Raw genomic sequence first — 25,701 nt, 5'->3', positions numbered from 1 at the left:
TGACGGAACCAGACAAATGTCAAATTTGACAGCCGTATCTGACCTGAGACCTAAAGCTATATGTCTGCCAAAAATTAGCAATTCAACAATTTAAAGGGTGTCTAGCTGATGGACCATCAACGTATTGACGTTCCAAGTACTAGTAATCATGGGAGGCGGAACCACGCCTATCATCAAACTCTGCCTTCATTGTCAGTTACACACCAGTGAAGTTGGTGTTGGTTCTACCAAAAAAATGCATGTTGTTGAACAGCGATAGGTGTAAAACCACAACTTGTCGCTTTTTTACACTTTGATCGTTGTAGTGTTTAAACAAGCTGTGTGTGTCTGTGTGTGTATATTAAGCTTGCACGTATCGGCATCTTTCCAGCATTCCAAGATTATGTTATGCGAGAGGAAAAATCTCTCAGACTCTTTTGCTCCCACCCGTGTGACTCATCTCTATTAAAGAGGGTGTTTGTCTCTTGCTGCTCACACTGGCGGTGGTACACGAGCAGCGCAGCTCACCGTGGCTCGGTTACATCTCTGAGATCAATGTGGAAATGGAGGAGACGTCTGGCTTCTGTACGTGGTTTGATGTCGGTGTATAGGCTAAATTCTGTGCGCGTGTTTCTGAACACAGAGGGCCCTTGTTGAGTTTGGCCTCACAGAATATCAGATGGCATTACGCCAGACTGACCCTTATGGAAGTCAACTTTTCTGGATTTGGATCACTTCTGTCCCAGAGCTAAGTTGCAAGTGAACATGAGTCATGTGTGCAAATCTTCTTGGACTTCCTCTCAGTTTTTTTTTTTCTGCCTTAAAAACACATGAGTTTGAAGTAGTTTTAGAAGTGCCTGCTACGCTGATGGTAAGACTTAATTTTTGCCTGGAGCAGAGGAGGAAAAGCACACACGCAGGGGCTTTTCAAGAAAGTATCCAGTTTCCTCCCCGTCTCACGGACATCGCTGTTCAGGTCTGCTGCTCGACAGAGTCACAGATTGGGATCTGTCTTTGTAGCATTAAGGCCGTCCAGGGGCTCGTAAAGGGGAGACGTGAGGCAAATCGAGCTTTTTCTCTCCTCTTTGGAAAGAAAAATCAGAGCGTGCCAAATGTCCCAGGAGTCTGAGGCCATGTGCTGAAGTGAATTTCAGGCAAAGAACGTCCTGCTCCACTTGGGCCTTTGTGGGAGTCTGGGTTCATAGCTTCCATTGAAGCGTGTGTGTGTGCATGGTGGTGGTGGTGGTGGGGGTGTGTGAGATCTATCGGGAAAGGGAAGGGGAAGTAAGGGAAAAGGGAGGGTTGGGACAATTATATAAGCGCACAAAGATTGTTTGACCTGCCGAAGATGCAGGAAAAAGGTGTATCCCCCCGGCTGCCAGCACATCCAGTGCTTCACACTATGAAAACACAGAACTCTATGGCCTGTAGTTTTCTCTCCTGAAGAAGGTATGAGCAGCTGTGATTTTAAACACAGACGTACAGATTACAATTGTCTTCTGTAGATGCTGCAGATTTTATGGAGAAAAACTAAACATCTAATCATCATCACCCTGCAAATCTCCATCTGATTTCTCTACTTCAAGCATTGAGCAGTGTTGATTTCCACATTCTTTCGCTTAACTCAGCCTCTTACAAATTGAAAAATAATGTAATAATTGTAATAATGTTTTTTAAGGGGGAAAAAAGTCTTGTTTTAGACTGTCGGTCGCACAAAACAAGAAATGTATCACCTTTTCCCACCTTTTCTCCTGTTTTATGGACTTAACGATTAATCTAGGGAATAATGGGCAAATTCATTGAGAAACAAAAATAACAGTTAGATTGCAATTTGTTGCAAACTTCAGGAACTACAAGCACATGGCAACGTGTTGAATATTCAGCCTCCACTCGCTACTCAGAGTCTACTGGATATTCTGATTCGGCTCTGATTCAGGCCGACAAAACTTTTACTCTAGCACACTTGTATTCAGCTCTGTGGTCCATTCTACTCTTTGACAGCTCTGCTCGGTTCTGTCCAAGTGTGTGTGTGTGTGTGTGTGTGTGTGTGCGTGCGTGTGCGTGTACTGAACATCTGGCCAGCCTCCAGCCCCTTACAGCCCTCTCGTCTCCCCCCTGCGGCCCGTGGCACTGCCACTTCAGTGCCAACCCGGCTTTTGAGAAGGGATTTGTAACACTCAGTGACTCACTCCGGGGGTCAATGTGTCATTAAACTACTACAGAACATCCCCAGTCTTTGCCATAACCCTTTTTTTTTTGCATGTTGGATGTTTCCATCCCCTACCCCCACTCCCCCTTTTTACAGTAAGATGCTGCTGCATCATGCAAAATTGATTCTTCTTTCATAGGGAGAGAGAGGATGAGCTGTGAGTGCACTGCTGCTTCTGTGGAGAGGGCTGAGGTTGTTGCAGTCGTCACGTAGTCTTTCCTTCAGAGCTCCCAATCATAATCATCATTGGCTCTGTGGTATTCAGAAAGCCAGCATTGTTCTGTTTTTCGCTGAGAAATGCTACAAAGACCACAGCTGGATGAACACGTGACACACAGGCTCTTGAGCAACCTGTCTGTCTGTATATATGTGTGTGTGTGTGCGCGTGTGTGTCAGTTTGTATATGTTTAGGAGAGGGAGATGGAGATGGAGACATGCAGCAGTGGCACAGATTCAAAGAGAAACTGATGGGGAGGCGGATGCTGCAGTCGCGCAGTGTGTAGAGTCAGATGCTTAAAGTAGGTTAGTGGTGCAAGGCTCAACCCAGCTGTATATGTACCTCATGCGTCTCTACTTTTACTATTTCACTTGCGGAGGCATGTGTATGTGTGTGTGCGCGTACATATGTGCGTTGATGTGCACATAAGACAGTGAGTGTGTGTGTATCTCTTTATATAGTGTGTGTAGCATGCTCACACAGAGGATTAGTGCGGGTTGTGAGCCCTCTCCCCACGTAGACAAATGGAGGAGATCAAGTGGGGAGGGATATGGATGACAGTTAGTGGATTATAGGTCGGGGGGCTTGGGCTGCTCGCTGTCACTTTTCCCTACTGGAGTGCTGGAAAACCCACACATACATTATACAGTACACACACTGTATACACATGATTCAACCATGACTAAAAAAGGCAGTCATGAAAAAAAAAGGAAGGACAAATGTGTCTCCATTTGTTTTCTATTCCTGACAGTCTGTCATGTGATTGTACAGTGTGGTGTATCACCAGGATTTTGCTGCTCCTCAGTCCTCACACTGCAAAAAAAAAGGAATACGAATGGAAGAAATAAACACTGAGTTTGAGGAGAAATTATCTGTCCATGCAGCAAGATAATTTTGCATGACAAGAAATCTTTAAAAAAAAGTTGCTTCACTCTAGAAATAAGAGTGTTGAATTGTTTAATTGACTTCACTTTTGGTGCTTCCACCCACCCCATACTCTTGTAAACACGCACGCACGCACGCACGCAGGCACGCACGCACGCACGCACACACGCACGCACGCACACACCACATAACTCACGATGCATCAATGTCAGTGCTACATAACCACTGTAACGCACGCACATGCACACACATGCCACACACATGCCACACACGCACTGGCCCTGAGGGTTTATCAGAAGGTGAGTGATTTGCTCTGGCTCTCGGGCACAATTTCCTTCACACATGTATTTATTCTCCTCGTTGACCTCTGTCATGTAGAATTTTTGTCATCATCAGCTGGTACGTGCACTTCAGCTAACTTCGAAAAAGCTTTTCTGTTTTTGTCATTGTCTCTAGATAATGTAATGTGTCCAGAGGAACATGATGCAAATGCTCCATCATTAATACCCTCATAAATGGACTGAACTGAAGCAATAATGAGAAAGTCTTGTTTGTCCCTCAGGGGGGAAAGTGCCAGTCAGTGATATTGGAAACATCAGCCGGTCTCAGCCGTTGAAGCTCCCAGGAGATCTGTGGCTGTCATACATGCGTGCACGGCGCCAGGAGGCCGTACTTGCGCTTAGTTCCGTGGTTAAACGCCGGCCAGCCAGCACTTCTCACACTCTGCTGGCGTCTTAAAGGAAGAGGAAACCAGTCATTTTCAGTGAGACGATAACTCTTGATATTCAAATGCGTGACACGGAAAAACGCTTTTGTGCAGCTGTATGTGAAGAGGAAGTGCAGGTTGCTGATCCTGCTGTCTGACCAGCCATATAGTCGCTGTTTTCATATCTGTTTCACGTCAGATTTTCCTCCTGCATTCTCCCTGTGTGACTCTTAGCAGATGGTGTTAAGTGAAGGATTCTTAAATCTTGATGAAAGAATGAGTAGGTCGAAAGAAGCATTAAGTCATTAGTAACATATTTTAATTTGATGCTTTCATGCTCTCATAATGAAGTATACTAGCTGTTTGGTTTTTTTGTTATTTGAGGGCTGCGAAAACATGTTGTTGACACCAGGTGACATATCATCACCTTTCTAAATTGATATGGCCGACATGCAGCATCTATGAAGCAACACTATCATTCATTTGGAGTCATGTTTCTGTTTGCCTGGCGAATGCAAGTCCAGTGTTTTTAGTCTGTCCACCAAACCCCGAGGGAAATATCCGATTATTCAGCTGCTAAATGCTCCTGTTCACCAGTGAGTCTCGAGCTGCTGTGCATGTCTGCTGTTCGCTGCTGAGCTCAGGGCTCGGGTGGTACATTCTGTAGGTTCATCAATACAATCAACGCCTTTCACATCACTTCACGTTGTTTCATAAGTATTGATTAGAGCAGTCGAAGGGGAATTTAAAACTGCAGCATGTGGCTGATTTTTGACCCATGCCAAATTGATTTGAAGCAGGTTTAAACAAATTCTATTGATGCAGCATTATTCATATTTCCACGGGGAAGCTGGTCATTTAGCTTTACACTTTACAAGATTTGCTTATATACTGACCAGTTGCCTCAGGAAATTCATTTTAAAAGAAATACAATGCCCTAATTATGATTTTTTTTATTCTAATGAGGAACTAAAGCATAGCTTAAGCATGATTCATATTTTAATGGTTTAGTTAAGGCACCCTAAAGCCCCTGGTCAAGGTTTGCTAAAGATCAGGGTCTTGGATATTACTATTATATTTTACTGTTAATGCAATGCTAAGGCCAAACCTGCTGTGCTATTAAGGTCATACTAGTTGTTTTTAAGCGACGTTCATCTGCTAGTGTCAGAAATAACACAAGTCTGCTCCTCTGTGGAGATGACGCTAGGGTCAGAATCATGTTGACTTCTCATAAACCGCTGAGATTTAAGATAAGAGGCTAAAGAAAGAGCTGCTGTGTGCAGATGCTCGTAAGCTGGAAAACCCCTTTACAAAGAACCAGGAAAAGAGTGATGGTCTGACCAGAACCACCCACATTTTGTGTAATAAAGAAATCCTAGCACAGGTTTTTAACTTGGTTATGAACTCTCTCTACTCCTACTCATCCGCCTCTTCTCCTTCCTGCTGTCTCAGAACAACAGAAGGAGAAGTGGAGTCCTACTTGGCAGCTGGAGCGTCTCTTCATCATCCTGCCTCCTTCTCTTTCTCCCTGTCTGCCGTGTATCTCTGCACTATACTCTTTCCCAGATGCAAGGCCTGAGCCTGATATAAACAGTCTATGCTGCCGCCTCCTTCATAGTGTTTGTCTTTCAGTCATGTGCAAGTTCTGCTTGTCTGATCAGGGCCTCAGTTTCAGACTGTGGGCCGAAGAAACTATTTCCAGAGTGTGATAGGGCTGCAGGGACTCTTACAGAGGCCAAGCTAAACGATTCTGGAGGCCTCTTATGTTCTATCAACCCATACAACTTCACAGCCGAGTAGCTTGGTTTACTTCAAACTGTCATCAAACATTATATTGTTGGCGGCGAAGGCTGCAAGCGATCCTTTTCACACTGCAAACGAACCGAACCAGGGTTTAGTTTGATACGGACCAAGACCATCTCTTTTGGTCGGACTAAATTTCGGTCCTTTGGTCCAGATCGTGGTCCCAGGCACTTTTCACGGCTGGTATTTTGATTTGGATTAAGTCCAAAGGTTCAGTCCAAGCAATGTAGGTGTGAAAGTGCCTTTAGCCATCAATCAAGCTATGTTGCCTAATCCTGTGTAGCAGAAATGTGTTTTCTTTAATTTGTATTATTAATCATCTAATTCCTGAGATTTATGTTGTAAACCACAGCGCGAGTCCCAACTGCAAGGCTTGGATCTTGGTTTATTGTAATTTTGTCTCTCTATTCACTATCAGGTTTCTAAGAGGAATTTCATAGGGTTGTAAACTGCTGTATCCAGCACTATGACTGTCCTGTGATTAGTTGTGCATACTAGAAGGGAAGAGCAACATTGTGCCTAGATATTGGCATCGCTGCAATCTCAACAGATATGACTGTACACCTAGCCAACATAAAATTCTTGAGGGCCTGCCTGGTCTCACACATGCAGGCTTGTTGATTTCAGCGTAGGTGTTATTGTGTAACAGTTGAATCCTTGGTCAATGAGAAAAGGTCTTGTCTAGACAAAGTGCGAGATTAGGAAGGAACAACGTGTCGAACAAGATTGAGAGACAAAACTAAGCCTCACTGTCAACCCATCGATCGCATGGGTTTAAATAGCAGGCTGTCAAGATCACCAAGTCTGAGCAGGGTGGAGACTGTGATAAGATAAGAAAAGGTCTCATTTTCTGCAGTGGACAGATGGCTGACAGACGGACTGCCTCGTTGTTTTTCAGTCGCAAAACTGAAAAAATAAGTTTCAGTGGAAAAATGCGTTTCTAGGGAATAATCCATTATTTCGTTGTGGTGGAAATGACGCGTGAGGTAAAATCAACGGGCGTAATGAAAGACCGTCTCTACTCACCGTTGCGCATGTAATTGAGCATAGATAAAACGAACAAGGCGTACTGCTGCTAAAACCACTCAACTAATTTGTCTCGGGATATGATGACATATGATGACCCAAAAATAAACCAATCAGAAGGCTGTTTTTTAAAACCAGAGCGAAAACGAAAACGTTTCTGTTAGAGCAAAATTTGTTTGATGTAACCTCAGATTTTTGTTGTGATTTTCATAAAGGCAACATTGCAGATGTCTCTTCTGTGATGTGAGCTAACAATAAGTGACCGCGGCAGACTCTCAAGATGCTCGGTAATTTCTTAGAGGTGAACAAACATTTTTGAAAGAAGGCAATTCATTTGCACTTGACAGGCCTTTCTGGGACCTTGCCTGATAAAACTTAACATATTGAAAAATATTTAAATGCAAACCTGAAACATTTCAATTATTTTTCCGCATTCATTAAAAATAATGTTATTGCTGTTTCATATGCTCCAGGTGTCTTATATCGGACCAAGTGTCTCATTTTCTCCAGACGATGGTTAAAGTTTTCAAACTGTTGTCTTTAACACCAGCAACATGGCTCAATGTGAATGACTTTGGTGATTTTGTGTTTTTATTTCCTTCTTTGCTATCCCACCTATCCTGTGACATATCTCAGCATCAACTGAAATTTGCAATTGATCCTTTTTTTTTTTTAAACGTCACCATGTTGTTCACACTTTTCAGTCAAGTGAGTGTGTCCACAACTTTTGGATAAAAGATGGTGGGCTACAGACATTCATGATCCCCTCAACTTTCAGGTCAAATACCTGCAAAAAGAATGACATTTTCATTAGCCTCAGCTCTACATAGTTTTTAATGCCAATAGCAAATGCTAATACATTAAAGTAAAAACATTAAATATATATACATATAAGTATATAAAAGACTCTATTTAAAATACTTTTTTCATGCTAAAGAAGAAGAAAAACACCTTTTTAAAACATAATTCATGCATCAGATCTAGGTGTGAAATGTGGAAAGGAGTTGATGTCTACGTGAAAGAGAGGGAGTCGAAAGCAGTAGATCCGAGTGTTTTGAGTTCTCAAAAAAGCAAATAAATGGATGAGAATGAGCGATGCGACCCGAGGAGGTGTACAGGGAGCCGGTTGGACCACACGGGGAGGTTGCACCAGGAGGAATGTGCGCTGTCTCCATGCTACTACTGTCATCTGTCAACAGGCAGAAACTGTCAGAGGCTGTCTGTCCGACGCACAGTGTGTATGTGTGTTAAGGCCTTGTGTGTCTCTGCATGCTTGGGAGCTGTGAGTAGGAGTAACGCCGTGGGGGGGAACAATTCTTACACACCTACCAGCCACAATCGCAGCTTCCATGAGCAGGAAACGGGCTGCAAAAAAAAGAGAAAAGAGTGTTAACTGTGAGGCTCTTACAACAGGCAGCTACGGTTCTGACGCTCCCAGTACTGACCACCTGAAGGACGCACTCCTCCGCTGATGGAATGTCAGTCATCACGGGAACCGGAGGGAGGAAAAGGGGATGTGGTATGTATTTTATTCGGGAGAAGGGGATTATTCTCTGAGAGGATTATGTTGGATCAGATGCAGGAGTCTTTATTTTCACCTGTGGAGCATCGCGGGGTTGTATGGGAAGAGTTTAAACACCGACGTGAATGTAAAGGGGTTTATTTGTCAGTGTGTCACTGACACACTTACCAGCTTTCTTGCATCACTCTGAGCTCAGCGGGGGTTGCACATATTTGCAGCAGCCTCGCCACAGTCTGGTGTCGGCGGTGCTGTGAAACTTGTGGAAGTGCTCCCTAATTTGCCTGTGGTGGGAACGGCCTCAATCTGTTTACGCGGTTGCTATTGTTACGGGAAGACCGGTCCTAATCACAGCTGACATCCCCTCCATTGTCCCGCTCCAAGTCGGGGGAAAGCCAGGAAGTGTTGCACTTACTCTGTTGACTCTTGTTTTCTTGTGTGGAGTTTTTTAGCTGGCAGTTGAGCAGAAATGAGTTTTACTCTAATCTGACTGGTGTGAGGGGTTAAAAGGTTATGTACTAGGGATGCACCGAAATGAAAATGTTGTCCAGAACAGAAAATGATGAAACACTTGGCCGAAGGCTGAATACTGAAACACCGAACATGGTTTTTTTCTTGTTTTTCCGCCCACAGTTTTTCATTTATTTAGCCAATTTTTACTCAATTAATTTTATTTGCGCGCTAGTTCCACGAGCTGACTTTCCAGCAAACATCGCCCAATGGGGGGGGGGGGTCAATACGCAAGTCCATCCACCCTGCTGCTCTTGGCTCTGAAAATACTGGTGTGACAGGTGTGACTGTCGAAGGCATTTAATCTTCTGGGTCTTCATTCCTTGATGCCCATACTGGAATGAGGAACAGAGTAGTTATGTATGATTCAAAACCCAGAGTAGTTTTCCGCTATGAGTTGATTGAATATGTGTGTACAAGTACAGCTCGCGCAGCAGCTGTAACATGTGGGTCACAATGTAATGTACATTCAACCATATCAGCTGGTTTATTAGTGCTCATTCACAATAACTGACAAAAGTTCACTGGCTCCAACAAAGAACATCTTTGAGAGTTTATAAGTGTAATGTTGCATCGTGAGTGGACCTGAGACACGGCCTCTGTTTTCAGTGGCATGAGCCCTTTGCTTGTGATCTCTTTTCCTTTTTATGACCCCTTTTTTATGTCTGTCCTGATCAGGGCAAGTCATAAGTTAGATTTCAGTCCTGGGATTTTGCCAGATGTTATTGCTAATTATACAGTATACAGTATCTGACAATGACCCACATACTCTGTGACTATAAGACGAAAAAAATATTTGATCATATTCCCCTACTTATTGAAAAGGTTTCACTTAGTTTTAATAGTTAGGAAAGTCAATAGTTGACATTTTTCCATCACATCCAGGCTGTGAGCAGATCTCAGTGTCTGATATGGCACAAGTAGGTTACCACACCGAATCATGGTAACAGAAGCTGTTTACCGTGATGCCATTTTTGGAGGTTGGCAAGGTGTGTCGCCTGCAGCTTCTCATGTAACAATTTCAAGTTGGGCATTCCTTCGTGGAAATAAGCGGAAAAACCGATCCCCTAACCCCTTTGCCAAAAAACTCCCAAAGATGTCAGGTCTTGTTTTGCCGACACATCTGCAATAATCGTGGCAGCGAATACTCTTTTCCTTTTGCTTTTTCACAACTGAACGCTTTTCATTGGAGGCAGCTTGATCCGAAAATATTCAGTTTGCCTGAGCAGTAACAGATATACGCCTCTGATACGGCTGTAGACATCGATCACAGAGAAGCTTTGAGCGAACAGTAATAAGTACGTTTCCTGTGAATCCCTTGTTGGGCTAGAATGTTTGTAGAATGTAAAAGGCGTTGAATGGCTATTGCGGATTGCATCAAGTGATGGAATGAAAAGCTTAAGGATTATAACTGAGACGGTCACCACAACCAGTTGCTACACAGCCAGTGTCCTATTTAATTTCAATCCATCTCATTTGGATTACAAACTCTTTCAGAATACACTGGGGTAACGCTGCCATGTTCCTGCTGCCTCAGCGGCACATTGATCCTGGCTGCACTTGGTTCGTGACCCTTTCCCTGACCCCCGAAGATGATGTTGACCTGGCTGGTTACAGTTCTCCATGAGTAGTGATAATGAGAGTTTGTGTCTTTCTTAGAACACGTTGACACATAGTTGGTTACTCATCCATGCATGCGTGAAGACCAAAAGGCTGTTATGATGATGTATTTATTACAACTGGAACAGCAGCCCCCTAAGTCATCATATGAAATGGCTGAGTGGTGTTGCATTGGTAATCCATGTGGCTGTGTGTGGGGTTAAGCATGAAGTCTTTGTATGTAACCATATATGGATCATTTTTTGCTGCTCTCTACTGAAATACACATGAACACATACTCATAGATTCCTAGACTTTCATGTATAATATATCGGAGAGTAGTTGTAGTAGTAGCCCTCACAATGATATCGGATTACTCTCTACATACACAGCGGGGTAACTGTGACCCAACACAGATTCTGTCTCCTCGGACAGTTGGTCCCATTCGCCGGTGAAGCCGAGCTCTCTCAGCCGGAGTAGGAGGGATGGAGAAGTGTTTTGTGCATTTCCGACGTAGGTTGGCCTGCAGGGTCTCTTTGCTCCACAATTACAGCTTTATGAGGCTGCTTAACTGAAGCCAAGAAAAGCGAGCAAAAGGAGGCAGAGAGTGTGAAGATGTCTGGTGGGCTGGTATCTGTTCCTACATCGCTCTTGAGTCTTTCCCTTTCTCTGCGGTTCACTGCATCCTTTTTGTCCTTGCTTCTCTGACGCAGACGCTTTCCAACTTTTTTTTCCTCTTCTTTTCTTCTTCAGCCACACAGACTATTCGCCATGAGTCTGAAAACTCCTTTTACCAGTTTACAATTATTCGTGTTTTTGTTTTTTTGTTTTAATAAGATAGGGTCACATGAGGTCAAAGATATACTCACTTTTCATCTACCTGTACCCATTCGTGTAAACAACCACATGCGTCGTGAGTACTTTGCATGTTACTGGAGTATTCCACTAGAGGGCACAACACCAGAACTACTCGATTTCCATTCTGTAATGAAAAACATGGCACGACTATGGCCCATGGTTACCTCTGAGATCAAGGCAGAAAAATCAATCGCAGCGCCATCGTAGATGATATGTGAGGCCCCTAAATCAATGGCGTCATAATCAATGGCGTCATGACAAAAACGAGTACGTGCCCCAATATTGCCCCCACTGTCCATGAGCGTATTGCATCTTCCCAAGACTTTGCATTCATTTTTTGAGGACATGTACAACCGTCAGACCAAACCGGTCAAACCATTAGAAAGTTCTACTTTTAATTTATCTTGACAACTTAAGACTCTACTCTTTCCTCTCTCTTCTTTATTTCTTCTTTTGTTTAGTCTTGCTGAAGTTTGCAGACCATCTCTGTCTCTCTCGGTAAAATAAAAATAAAAAGAAGAAGCCATCTACAACCCTCTGGATCCCTGCTCTCTTGACTGGCTGCTCGGCCGTGATAACATGAGCTCCGTGCCCCTTTAGAACATAATAACCTAATGATCCATGCTGCTTCTGTCGCTTAGTCTCGCAGAGCAAGACGGGGCAGAGGGATTGATTCAAGGAGTGTGGGAGAGAGATGCAGCACATAGATGAAGAGGAGATGAAATAACTTTATTTAACCAGTAACACTTTTCTGTTTCCATCGTTTATAGTCGGGGCGGGGGGGAGAAGAAAAAAAATAGTCTGAATTGCAAAGCGGCTTAGCAGTATGATTCAGTTGGGGGATTTGAATCCGCTTTCACCCCCACTTCAAGCACTGGGGTGGGGGCGGACAAAGAGAGAGATAGAGGGGGAGTGTGTTCATGTGTATGTGTGTGAGAAACAGCGTAGGAGCTCCATGTGAAAATGACCTACTTCCTGTCAGCTCGCTCTCAAATGGATTTGCTGTTTTCAGATGTGTGGGGAGGAAAGTGGGGGAGGTCCTCCGATGGGTCTGGGGGGAGAGGTTTGACGTGGCACGGCCGTAAATGAAGGATACGTAGGTAGCACAGGGGAGACGCTGGTTGTAGAATGATCTAAATGTCTCGTGTGTAGTGTAAATTCTGTATGCACACAGTGTATATATGCATACAGTGCATAGTGTGTACTCACCTGTGTATACAGTCTTTGTGCGGCCAAACATGCGCGTTGTGTGATGTGCCGCGCTCTCTCTCTCTCTCTGCAGCGTTAATTACCCCAAATGAGGGCTCGACGAGAGTTGACTATCAGAAAGCCAATATTTGAGGGGGTGGGCCTCGCCAGATGCTCAGTGGTCGGCGTGTGTTGTGTCAAACGCACAGGATGTTATTCATGGGAGACATCTGCTTTTCAACAGGGAAGTTTCTGTGGTTTCAATTTGGTTTCAAAGAAAAATGTTCATGAGAAACTTCATCATCACATTTCTTGAAGAAAAAAATCTGCTTCTAGCACCTGCTGTATGCACATAACACTGTAAAAGCTGTCGCCGATTCATTTGATACACCTGGGCAATCTATTGATTGAAGCGATACCATAGACAGTATATAAAAATGGTGAACATAGCGGAGCATGCAGCAGCTAAAGAGACAGTTATTTCCCACAGCAGTGTAGCAGTAGTAGTTTAGTAGAGACCACAGACCACAAGATCTAAAAGATTGTGAATATTGGACTTCCATTTGCCAAGTTGCCAAGAAAGAAGATTGAACTTTAACTGACAACTCAAATTTTGTTCAAATGTATATAATTTTCTGCCTTCGGCTCCTGTTTTTTCTCCTCAGTTATGTTGTGTAAGCTGCCTTATTTGTCAGGTGGAACCGACTATGCAAAGGAGGTACTAAAAGGCCACGAATACAACTTGAAATGTTGCGCTCTCATCCTTTCCACTTCCCCGTCCCGTTGTAACGCATTATATTAACTCCAAGGTTTCAAAAATGAAATGGCACCTCTGTCTGTTGGTCTGCATGAGTAATGTCTCTGGGATGGATTCATTGAACAGGAATGCACTGTCAAGCTTAATCCCTGTGACTCTGCCTGGCTGGTCGGAAGGTGAATTAATTTAATCCATCCTCGCAACCCTGCCCATCTTCCTCGCCCTCTCTCACATACTCATTTCATTCTCCCTTTCTCCCTCTCTGTATTTTCCAGTGCCCGAGGACCTGTCTTTGGAGGAAAGAGATGAGCTGTCAAACATACGACGCAGGAAAAAAGAGCTTCTTGATGATATTGAAGTGAGTAATTGTCCATGATTTCAATTTGATTTGCTCCAGCAGCAGACAGTTATGAGGGCTGGGCAACGTTGTCAAATCTTTTTAAATCAATTATTCTGGGCAGATTGTAAATCGATATAACACATTATCGAAGTTGCTAATTCAATGTGACATAAATATTGAACATTAGTTTGATTGTGTTTTGTGTATGATTCCTTTTGCAGTCAGCATATTGTAATTTGTCCAGATTAACTATCAGGCGTTTCCTTTCTGTGCTCCACCGTCTATTAGCGGATAGAAATGCCCTCTCTAGATGGTCCGATTAAAATTGCAAAATATTGATTAAATGTGATCCAAATGTTATGTAACCATCAAATTAGGATCCTCCTAGTATTTACTCGTTACTGCAGAGCTGCAGCTGGATCCATGTTGTCTGTCTTTTTATTAGAACTAATACAAACACCTTTCCTGTTCCTGTTGCCTCTGCAGCGGCTGAAGTTTGAGATTGCAGAGGTGATGACTGAGATTGAGCAGCTAACCTGTGTGGGGGAAAGGTGAGTGTCTTCATATTTCACTGCCTTTAGGTGTCTCTCATATCTTTTTATATTAATGAAAACGCTAAATTGTTCATCCCAAGGCTGCAAATATCAATAATTATTTTTAATTATTTTTACCCATTTGATTAAATATTCAGTCTATGTAATGCTAGGTGACATTTTCAGAATGCAGCCCAAAACTAAGATATTTTGTTAAAAGACAAACAATTATTCAACAATGTAAATACATTTTTATTTAATCCAATCTTCTGTCAATTGACAAATCATTTAGTTGACTTAATCTTTTCAGTTCTAGTTCTTTTTTCCTTTTCAGACCTATAGTTGTTTCCGCCTTGAGCCTCACACCTGTCTGGTTTAGTTTGTGTGTTAATCTCATTGTGTTTGAGGAGTGAAGTGGTACAGTCCCATGAACAAACATGAGCCAAACTGTCTGTTTTCAGAGGGTATCATTGGATTGGTTGATGAGGTGGAGTGAGGCTGTGTGTGTGTGTGTGTGTGTGTGTGTGTGTGTGTGTCTGTGTGTGTCTGTGTGTGTGTGTGTGTGTGTGTGTGTGTGGGTGTGGGTGTGTGTGTACACAGTGTATGTCTCAGGTGCAGTTGGCAAAGGGGCTCAGGCTGTTTCGGGCACACAGGGAAGCATAGGGAGCATGTGCAGACAGATAGTTGGAAAAGTCCCTGTGCGGTACATACAAAATGTAAGGAAAAGCAACATTAAAATGGGAAATTCTTCCAAATGGCTGTGGGTGGATTATGATAAAGAGAGTAATGGACTACAGTTGGTGCAAAATTGCATGTGGCCAGCAATTTCCAGTTTTTCTCAGTTTAATCCCACTGTAAACTCATCTTGGACGAAACCATCACAAATTGAACTGACCCACTGAACAAACACAGGAGACTGGGGACAGCACCACACCTTCAACTCTCATTTTTTTGATGGGTCCTGTGTGTGTGTGTGTGTGTGTGTGTGTGTGTGTGTGTGTGTGTGTGTGTGTGTGTGTGTGTGTGTGTGTGTGTGTGTGTGTGTGTGTGTGTGTGTGTGTGTGTGTGTGTGTGTGTGTGTGTGTGTGTGTGTGTGTGTGTGTGTGTGTGTGTGTGTGTGTGTGTGTGTGTGTGTGTGTGTGTGTGTGTGTGTGTGTGTGTGTGTGTGTGTGTGTGTGGTGTGTGTGTGTGTGTTTGTTTTTGTATTACTGCAGCAAAACCACACAAAGAAACAAACAGATCGCCATGGGGAGGAAGAAGTTCAACATGGACCCTAAAAAGGTCAGGCCCTGAACCGATAAACTCTTAGAGTCTGTATAATGGTTGCTTTTGAAAAATTGAAATATCTCCAACCCACCCATCAGGGTTATTAAAACTGACCAAAGTGCACTCTCTTTTTTTTAACAGGGGATCCAGTTTCTTTTGGAGAATGATCTTCTCCAGCACACCCCAGAAGACATTGCACAGTTCCTTTACAAGGGCGAGGGGCTCAACAAAACCGTCATCGGGGACTACTTGGGGGAACGGTGAGCTCTCCCGTTTTCCCTCTGTTTTCCATCCACGTTTCTTTTTCCTCTCCCCCATCTCTATGTCAGATTTACGCTGCACGTGCTAAGATGTGGGCATAAAGCCCCAGGAAGTTGGTAGTCTGGATTTGTGGACAGCAGCGATGGGAGACGGTGCCAATGAAACAACTGAGCAGACATGTGGTTCTTATCGAAGGAAAATCAATGGGGATAGGTCTGTCAAAACAACAGATTTCAAGTTGCCTGGCTCAGCCCACTCTGGAGCTGTATGTCTGTCGGAAACTGCTGCTGTGACAGGGCTGAAGCCTTTTAGTTTCCTTCTTGACCCCATCTCTCTAGATAATTTTAGTCCAGTGTCTGTGGCTGTTCACGAGGAGTAGTTCAAATAGTTAACTGCGTCACATGTGTCTGTCCTCTCCTCCAGAGATGACTTCAACATCAAGGTCCTCCAGGCATTTGTGGAGCTTCACGAGTTTGCAGACCTCAACCTTGTACAAGCCTTAAGGTGAGTTAATGACCAAAGAAAGAAGGGGAGTGTGGGCACACTGGACTGGGTGGGTACCTACAGGTACTGGTGAGAAGACAAAACTAATTGTGCATTCACGTGATATCCATATACTGAAATATACATTTATTGTTTTCCAACATGTCATTGCCTTTTTTTTTTACCCCCTCTCTCTTCCTGCTGTTGCAGGCAGTTTCTGTGGAGCTTCAGACTTCCCGGCGAAGCCCAGAAGATTGATCGTATGATGGAGGCATTTGCCTCCAGGTACTGCCAATGCAATCCTGGCGTCTTCCAGTCCACAGGTACTACACCGGCCCCGTCGCATGTTGTGTGCTGCTCCCGTGTTAACCGAGCGAGTGTTGAGGACACAGGTGACAGCTCGGGCCTTGAATATTGACGTGGTGCAGTGGAGACACACCCAGACTTGGTTACTGGTCATCTCTCAGAACTGGTGCACCCAGGGGTCGTAAATTACAGTGCGGAGGATGTTGACTGGGGCAGTTAGTGTGGGGATGGATGAGGTGGAGGACGGTTCCCAGGAGTTATGATGTGGAGTCACGCACACGCACACGCACACGTACACACACACACACACACAGGGGCACTCAGACTGCAATGTAACACGGCCACGGAGTGTGTCAGTATATGGGGCTTTTTGTTGATTAAACTCTCTTTTATTAGAGATTTCTTTATTAGTGCCTGAAATTGAGTGGTGAGAAAAATCTATTCATTGATTACTGTCTAATCAATCAGAAGTTATTGGAGCTGTCACATAGAATACCATTACAATAAATGAGTTGAATACCCACCACTGTACTGCCTCAGATGCTTGTTTTGAAATAATATACTCTCACATTTTGGATTTCTTTTGAATAACATTAGTTAGTTTAGAATTTTCTTTTATATTATATAATCTTAATATTACAATATCAATGCTACACAGAGAGATCAATATTTTTCATACTCTCCACACAATTTCATAAACTCCAAGCCACAAAAACAAAATGTTTCACACACGGCTGTGCTTGTATTCTATGTTACCGAGTCACACTCTGTCTTATTACCTCCACAGACACCTGCTACGTCCTATCGTTTGCCATCATTATGCTAAACACCAGCCTGCACAATCCCAACGTCAGAGACAAGCCCCCCGTGGAGCGCTTCATCTCCATGAACAGAGGGATCAATGAGGGCGGAGACCTCCCAGAGGAGCTGCTCAGGGTGAGAGTTTTTGGACTTTATTACTTCAATAACTTTGACTGATGTAGCCCATGTGGCATGCGTGTGAAACCTTGTGTTGGTAAAACATAGGGTAAATGCAATTTTGACAATTAAAAGTGTAAAGTATGGCTGTTGGTAAGTTTTTTCCACTATGCAAACTGGAGAGTCATTCCTCAGCAATAGAGACATCGCAGCTCAGCAGAATGAGATCCGCACCCTGATACTGATGCTATTGACTTTATGTGCTCTCTCAAAGTCTCAATGTTTATCTACCCAAACACTGTCGTAGGCTTGTGTCTGTGACAAAGTGCCCTTGGCTTCATTTTAATAAAATGAAGGAAAAAAAACGTACCAAATCTTTTTTCAGTCCAGTTCAAGGCTCTCGGAGTGAATCACCTTCTGACACTTGTATAGAATCGGTCAATGTGTCATTTAATGCACCGTTAATCTGAAGACTTGGTTGAATGTTTGGATCCTTTTTAATTTCTGTTCAACAGGTTTTTGCCTCTTTTCTTTCCTCTTTCTGCAGAATCTATACGACAGCATCAAGAGTGAACCCTTTAAGATCCCAGAGGATGATGGGAATGACCTGACGCACACGTTCTTTAACCCAGACCGAGAGGGCTGGCTGCTCAAATTAGGTTAGTGTGGGTCTCTGGACATTCCCCTTCTGAGGGAATGAATTACGTCCGGGATTCATGAGGCTTTATTTGGTTAGCCTTGCATTTTTTCTCTATACAACTGTGGCTTTATTCTCGCAGTGGCGCGATCATTTAAATTGCACAATAGAGGCTGAGGACAGTGGTTCTTTCTGTTTTATACATTTTTTGTGGGCAATAGCCAGATATGAGGAAAAAAATTAATCCTGTAGCGTAACTATAAGAGTGAGATACTGAGTGAGATATTTTACAGTTGTGAAATAAACTTGTTTGTCAGCTAATACATATACCCACTGACACTGATATGACTTCCTCTGAGAGAATGTCCTCTGCTTTATCGGTCAAGCTTGGTTGAGAAACGGTGTGTGTATGGTTTTTGGGCATACGCATTATTTACACATCTGGCCCCAGACTTGATGACAACCATTAGATTTTGTTGGAATACCATATTGGAAGGATCGCACACAGTACCTTAATTATTTCTTCTGAATTTGAATGCTTGTGTGTGTGGGCATGTGTGTGCCAGGGATTTGTAGTGTATGCTTTCCCAATGAGGTCATACAGTTATTGGTCTACTCTGTTTTGCCACATGTTTCTGTTTGTTTTGCGTCTGTTTTGGATTTGGACTTCCTCGCTCCACCGCTGTGCAGTTCAAGCTACATTAAAAACATTATTTTCCTTCCGCTCCAGCAGTCTTGCATACCAGCAGAGCATCTTATCTGTTACGTTGATTGTTTTGAACAAAAAACTGTGTAGTTTGCTGAATATTATTTGTCAAAGGTTGAAGGGCAAACTCACCTGGCTTTGACCTGCACATCCCTCTAACTCTGTGTGTCGTCTCTGTAGTCTCATCAAACTAGTGAGCATGAAGATTGCAAATGGCCCCATTGGGGCTCACAGACCTAACATGATTACATTTTAGTACAGTTCTTCCCTGGAGCCATTTCCCACACCAGTTATCACCATAATATTTCTAATTTGACTCTCTAAAAATAAACCCCGGAGGATGTGAAGGAATGAATGCCTTATTTAGCAAATCTCTCTATGTCGAGCGGAAATTTGGCCACGCTAATTCAATAGCCAGAGTCTATTGAAATGTAAGGAAATGCGGAGCTTTTGTAATTATAGCGTGGAACATATATAGGTTGTTGTGAGGGCGCCATGAAAACAGGAAGGAAACGCTGCAGTGAAAAGTGTTGTGACCTTAAGGGATGCTTAGTGCAGGGAGGAACAAATCCTCCCTGAGTGTTAGGTCAAAGCGCGCACGCACACACACACACACATCCACACACACACTTATGCAGAATCATTAGAATTTGCTTATGCATGCTCATGTGCACATTTTCATTTTTTCGTTTTGATTGATGTTTAGTCAGGTGTCTGCTTGTGTATGACGTGCACGCGTCTCCCGTCCATTAGAGCTTCCTCAGCGTCCTCGCCTCACGTCTCTGAATAAAGTGGTGTTTTCCTCCAACATGAGGCTCCGCAGTATCTGCCAGAGGCTGAACACCGCTACAAACCAACCTACTCAACGTTTGCGCTCGCCACGTCTTTACTTTTTTTTTGGATGTAGTTTGCACAAGTTAGCACGTGAGGTGGTGAACTTGCTCTGGGGTTTGGTGTGTGTGTGCGTGCGTGCGTGTGTGTGTGTTTTAGTTGTTGTACTTGTGTGTGTGTCTGTGTGCGTGCATTTGTTTCTTCAGGGGTGCTTTAAGTCCCATGTTACGTTCATATCAAGAGTTGTTTGCTCCCCTCTCCTGAGAGCCAAAGAAGTTTAATCCTGCTGACTTAAAAAATTGTATAAGGCCCAGTCAGTAATAAGTTGTATGAGTTATGGTTTGACAATAGAGCACATTAAACCAAAACATGAGGTGCCAACCAAAACACTTTTTTTTTATCAGAAAAACTTTTAAGAGCATCTCATACGAAGGATATAGATGTTATAAAAAAAAAATTGCCAGCGGCTACATTTATATATTTTTACTATATGTATTATAAGCAGTGCCCCAGAGTTTGAAATACAAGAACACACGTCATACTGTCAATATCAAAGTTTCTTTACATATAGCAAAGCTACAAAGCTAGATAGACTCTCATAAACTCAAATCAGACATTGACCTTTCAGTGGCATGTCTTCATGCCTGTGTCTAATTGTCACATGATACTGTCATGTGATCGATGACAAGCAGCCTTTCTTACGTCGGAAATTCAATTACAGCAGTTAACTGACAAACAAGCGTCTAGAATTAATGCAGTAAAATTCATGTGTGCCTGTTTGGTTTTTTCTTCTTCTTTGAGGCAGGTGTTCTCACGTTGCAGCAAATATCCATTCGGTACTATTGTGTGATATTATTAGAATTAGTCGAGTAAGAAAATTGCAGTGGATGTGGGTCGGCATCATTAACGAGTGTCACGTCCCTGCTCCCTTTCCTGGTGGTGAGACAGCCAGTCTGTCGCTGTGGCCTTTGGGTCACTTCCTCTCTCCTCTTTCTCTTCCTGTCAGGGGGCCGAGTGAAAACCTGGAAGAGGAGGTGGTTCATTCTGACGGACAACTGCCTCTACTACTTTGAATACACAACAGTGAGTCTCATATCCAGATGATGTTTCGATTAATAAAGTGCCTCTTTGCCAGTATATGTGATGCTTTCAGTGTGTGTTTGAGTACAGTATGCAGGGGTGAACCTAAAGTTGCTGCTTTGAGCTCCTCAGCCACTAAATTAAATGACAATAGTCCCGTTCAGTTTGTCTGAATGTGGATCAATTCGGGAGGAGTTCAGTTAGATTTAAATTGTTGTATGTCCTTTTTTATTTGCAGCAAAAAATAAGTTTACTCAGTATTAAACACGAGTGGCTTATTCGTTTCAACATTTTTGAGAGTGCCCACGTGTGTGTTTGCCCATCTGTGCCTCTTACTGTCAGACTACTGTACGTTTACTTGTGCATCCTCATAGATTTTTATCAGTGTCCCTGCTAGCAGCTGCATCAGCACTGTCCCTTCTCTACCCTGGTATTATCCTCGAGGACACTATCATTATGTCCCGTCCTCTGGTCTGACTGCTCCACACACACACACACATTATCTGCTCTGTTAAAGAGCAGCGAGGATGAGAGGGAGGAGGGGGGGGGGGGGGGGGGCCAAGGTTGATTTCCTTGCAAACAAAATGTCACAGTAGATTTTTGACCTCTCTTCCCTCTCTGTCCTTCTCTCTGTATTTTTCTTCCCCTCTCATCATCCTCTTTTGTGATTGTTTTTTAATGCACTCCACTCAATTGTCATGTCCCCCCCCCCCCCCCTTGTCCTTTTCCTTCCCCTCCTCTTATCTCTGCTTTTGCTTCTTCTCTCATCTACCGTTAATTATTTCTTGTTTGCTTGCTTTTTAACTTTCTTCTCAGCCACGCGCCCCTTGAATTCAGTTGGGGTGTCTTGGTCTTCTCATGTTTCTCGTTCTCATCCCTCCAGGACAAGGAGCCTCGTGGGATCATCCCACTGGAGAATCTCAGCATCAGGGAGGTGGAGGAGCCCAGGAAACCTGTGAGTGTTGCTTAGTTAGAGACCTCACCCTTAGATCACACTTCAAGCATCTTATTCCCCTCGGTTTCTGTGTTTGTTCACTTTAAAAACATACTTCTTGGTTAAGGCTAATCATCTAACAGCTGCACATTATTGCTGGCCTGTTCTCTGTCCCTTCTTCAGAACTGTTTTGAGCTCTACAATCCCAATCACAAGGGCCAGGTGATCAAAGCCTGCAAGACTGAGGCGGATGGGCGTGTTGTTGAGGGAAACCATGTGGTGTACAGGATATCAGCACCCACGCCAGAAGAGAAGGAAGAGTGGATTAAATCCATCAAGTAAGATTCCTGTCTCATAATAGCACTGAACTCTCCCTGCCCCTGTAAAACCAAAACCTGCCATTTTTTAGTATAGATCAAACAGTCAAGGAAAGTGTGTTAGAGGTGCTGAAGCTGATTACAGTGACAATCCTGCCACGCAACAGAAGTTTTCATACTAAAAACTATGAACTCAAATACACCTTTTTGATGTTTATACAAAATGTATATTTTGACACCTTGAATGATACCCAAATCTTGTCTAGGCCGTGGACTGTAAGAACAATGCTGATGTAGAAAAAAGCAAGATCCAGTTGTGGGTCTACACCAAGAATGTCACTGCAATATTTAATTCGACAGTAAAACAGACGAGGAAAGTGTGAAAGTGGAAAGATTTTCTCTCACAGTAATAATAACCTTGCTGTAATTGACCTAGATGTTCGATGCTCTGTATTTGGCTGCATAAAAGCTGGTGCAATGTCAAAAAAACGTTGGCTCAGCAGAACGGTAAACTCGTATATATAGTTCAGTTACCCTCCTCCTTGTCCTCCTCCCCCTCTCTCTCCATACTATTCACCGGAGAAATGATGTGGGATTAGTCACTGCTTATAGCACCCCAGGGGTGAGCCAGCACACCCAGCAAACCTATCCAGGAGAGACGGCTCCAAACTGGGTTGATGCATCCGCAGCCACAGAGGCTAACCTGCTGCAGCTTGCATTTCACCAGAGGGGTCCAAGAGGACCGGAGGTCTTGGGAGATAAAGTTTTTTTTTATGGAAATGATGATTTTCACCCTCTTCTAAAGTAGAGATGATCGGAGAAGAATGGCTCGATCTGCTTTATCTGGAGTGAGAAACAAACAGACCAAGATGAAACTGGGCCGTGTCAATGGGGAAAGTGTTCTGTTGTCTCTGAATGCAATACTTGAGAATGAGAAGAGGGTGTTTTTATATACTGTATGTTCCATAAAAATGTATTAGATTTTGACATATTCCTAAGGACAGAAATTGAGGAAATATTCTATTCTATCATATTAGTCATGACAGCCTTGTTTAGGAGTTGATCAGCCTACAGTGGAGTTCTTCTTTCGTAAGATTGGGTTGTTGAAAAGGACAATAAGCGGTATGAAAGAGGGGGATAGTCATCGTATACGGTGTCATTCTTCAGCGCGTGGCGTTGTAAAGGGAATCCGAGATATCCGCAGTGGGGGGTTGAGCCGCTTCATGCTTTGTGCGGGTGCTAACAGGATTTAGCAGCCGTGAAACTGGGCTCTTCAGCAGAGCCCGAACGGCTTCCCGAGTCGCTCATTTTTATCGAACGCTGCTTTTCTATTGCTCTAAAAAAAAAAAGAGCAGGAGAATGCAGAAGAGTCAATAATCTTGAGCGCCATTGTTTGCCCTCCTTCAGACCTACAAACCTTCAGAGTAGAGAGAGAGTGTGTGTTTTGCGACGTGTTTGGCGGAGTTGTGGAGGAGGAAATCGGCGAGAGGTTCCAGCAAAACAGAGGACCAAGAAAAAACTTGGGGAGGGAGGGTTTTTCTTCGGAAACCATGGAAACCAAACTAGGTCATTGCGTAAACTTTTTTTTTTTTTTGATCTAGTTAAGGCAGGGGTTTGTATAAATGCGCCTACATTTCCATATCAAAGATGCCGGAGACTCTCCTGTCATGTGGCCATATTATTTATTTCACTGCTGTCCTCTGATTGGCTTCTTCTCCAGGGCCAGCATTAGCAGGGACCCCTTCTACGACATGCTTGCCACCAGGAAGAGACGCGTCGCTAACAAGAAGTGAAGAGGGACACTCTTCTCAACCCTCCAACTCCCAGTCTTTCTCTCCCTCAGTTCACGAACACGTAAACCACACAAAACTGGTTCACCACAGAAGCGACTGTCAGCCGAAGAAAAGTCTTCGACCCCGAAGACAAACCGCAGTTGTTTCTCCTGTCCACAAGTCTGTGCACTTGTTGGGGAGACATCACACACCACTGAGGGGGCAGCAGAGCTCCAGGAAACTTAGATACACTTGCATGGAGCGGCACATAAAGAACCAGCCAATCAGTTTGTTACTCCCCCATCTCATACGCACTACCCTACCTCCCTCTCATGGTCACAACATGTTTGTAGATGTCCCTAAAGCACAACTGCCAAGCTTCAGGTGCAAATGCATGATGCAGGTTGTTATAGATGAATGTGTTTGTGTGTCGGTGTGTGTGCGTGTGCATGAATGTGTGGCTGCGTGCGAGTGCAGAAGTGTGCATGCTATCAATGCACACAGCCTCTGCGGTATGGCTGCATAAGTGTCCCCTCCATTGTGCTTGATGAAGAAGTCATACTAAAATAACAACCGGAGATCAGACGGGCGGTCAGCTCCATCACGAGGGGGGGGGGGGGGGGGGGGGGGGGGGGGGGGGGAAGAGACAGATGGACGGAGAGGGGAGGTGTTTGGGAGGTGATGGGTGAAGCATAACCTCACTTGAACCATGTGTTCATCTCACTCTGGTGCGGAATTCTTCTCTCCAGGTGCCGTGGACAAAGCCCCGCTCAGAGTGACCTCAGAAAACATTTAGGTTCCTAATAAAGTCGTGAGTCAGCTGGGCTGATTTCATTTATTTGTGTGGAGCAGAGATTGCATACTTTTTTATTTTATATTTTAGTTGAGTAGTAGAGATGCTTTTGCCAAGGCTTGAGATGAAACTTACTTTTTTGGTCTTTGAAGTTGTAATCTATGAGATTTCGGTCGCGGTGGATTTGGCTACACCGGCGTTTGGTTTACTACCACAGCAAACACTCACTTGAACATCGACCAAAGTTTAAAAAAAAAAATTAGGTCTGATTTCCTCAAAGATCTACAGGGTTATAACTTTAAAAAGAACTTTCACTTGTCAATCTAATGGGTAAGTTTCATTTGACGCTGTGCAATGGCCCTCGAGGGTACCAGTACGATTAAGCTTTTTTCTTCTTTTCTTTTTCTTGTTGTCAATGGCCGGTGTCAGTGAAGGTTGATGTATTGTTGTGATCTTGTTTGCATTTGGTTTATAATTAAAAAAATACTTGCTTGCTTTTGTGTTGTAAAAAAAACAAAAACTGAAAAAAAAAGAAATAACCACCTATAATTTTGTATTTATTTTCATTTGTGGATTGGTTTAGTACTACCTGTAAATGTTAAACAATGTATGCTTAAGTTATGTATGTATATATACTGTATAGGTTTCTGGTCTCTTTGTTGTAGTATGCACACTCTGTGTCACAAATTTGCATCAGCTGAAGTTTGGGGTCTAACTTTTCAAAAGCCTTAAACATAACCATAAAAAAAATAATATATCTATATATATCTATATAGATATATATAGATATATATATACTGATGATAATGAGAATATTGATCAATAACTGTGATGATGTTGAAAAGCCATGACTGATGAGTGAGAATGATGAGTGTATTTATGATGGTAATTACAATGACAATGATGTTGATGATTCTAGTTAAGTGAAATCAGTGATGACGATTATAATATCTTTTTATTATGATGTCAACCACTATGAACACAGTAGTTTTCTATGTGATTGTAAAATAAAATCAAAGCCTTGAGGGCACAAAGTTATCTTCTACTGCCCTGTGCGGGCTTATAGTTACATTAACTTTTATATTCTCTGTAAAAGCTATTGGATCACATTGTATATTAAATGTATCTACATAAAGTATACATAAAGCTTACATCAGATGTACTGCGTATTCATTCTTGATGCTGCTTTCTACATATTTAATAGCAATAAGCGACCCTTAACGAATCATACCGATTTTATGACGAGCTGGTTGAAATGTCGTCCAGGG

At 43.2% G+C, this 25,701-nt stretch overlaps 1 protein-coding gene across 3 annotated transcripts in view; it reads left to right on the top strand.

Moving 5' to 3' along the window:
* Positions 1–25,584, top strand: part of LOC118289030 (cytohesin-3) — a 30,499-nt gene extending 4,915 nt beyond the window's left edge. Inside the window, exons 1-14 of one of the 3 annotated variants that reach the window (XM_035615666.2) lie at positions 8,006–8,107; positions 8,239–8,344; positions 13,532–13,614; positions 14,083–14,147; positions 15,344–15,410; positions 15,537–15,655; positions 16,080–16,160; positions 16,350–16,462; positions 17,233–17,381; positions 17,911–18,022; positions 20,544–20,620; positions 21,501–21,572; positions 21,735–21,889; positions 23,589–25,584. In XM_035615666.2, coding sequence (XP_035471559.2) covers positions 8,302–8,344; positions 13,532–13,614; positions 14,083–14,147; positions 15,344–15,410; positions 15,537–15,655; positions 16,080–16,160; positions 16,350–16,462; positions 17,233–17,381; positions 17,911–18,022; positions 20,544–20,620; positions 21,501–21,572; positions 21,735–21,889; positions 23,589–23,661 — 1,209 coding nt within the window. In that variant the 5' untranslated portion in view covers positions 8,006–8,107; positions 8,239–8,301 and the 3' untranslated portion in view covers positions 23,662–25,584. Of the gene's footprint in view, positions 1–8,005; positions 8,108–8,238; positions 8,345–13,350; positions 13,433–13,531; positions 13,615–14,082; positions 14,148–15,343; positions 15,411–15,536; positions 15,656–16,079; positions 16,161–16,349; positions 16,463–17,232; positions 17,382–17,910; positions 18,023–20,543; positions 20,621–21,500; positions 21,573–21,734; positions 21,890–23,588 lie in introns of those variants that run through there. The other 2 variants (XM_047328203.1, XM_035615667.2) reach the window with 2 other exon arrangements.
* The last annotated feature ends 117 nt before the right edge of the window (positions 25,585–25,701 follow it).

The sequence above is a fragment of the Scophthalmus maximus genome, chromosome 17 (assembly GCF_022379125.1).
Source record: "Scophthalmus maximus strain ysfricsl-2021 chromosome 17, ASM2237912v1, whole genome shotgun sequence".
In the NCBI taxonomy this organism is placed as follows: domain Eukaryota; kingdom Metazoa; phylum Chordata; class Actinopteri; order Pleuronectiformes; family Scophthalmidae; genus Scophthalmus; species Scophthalmus maximus.
This window is presented reverse-complemented; position numbering and strand designations above follow the sequence as displayed.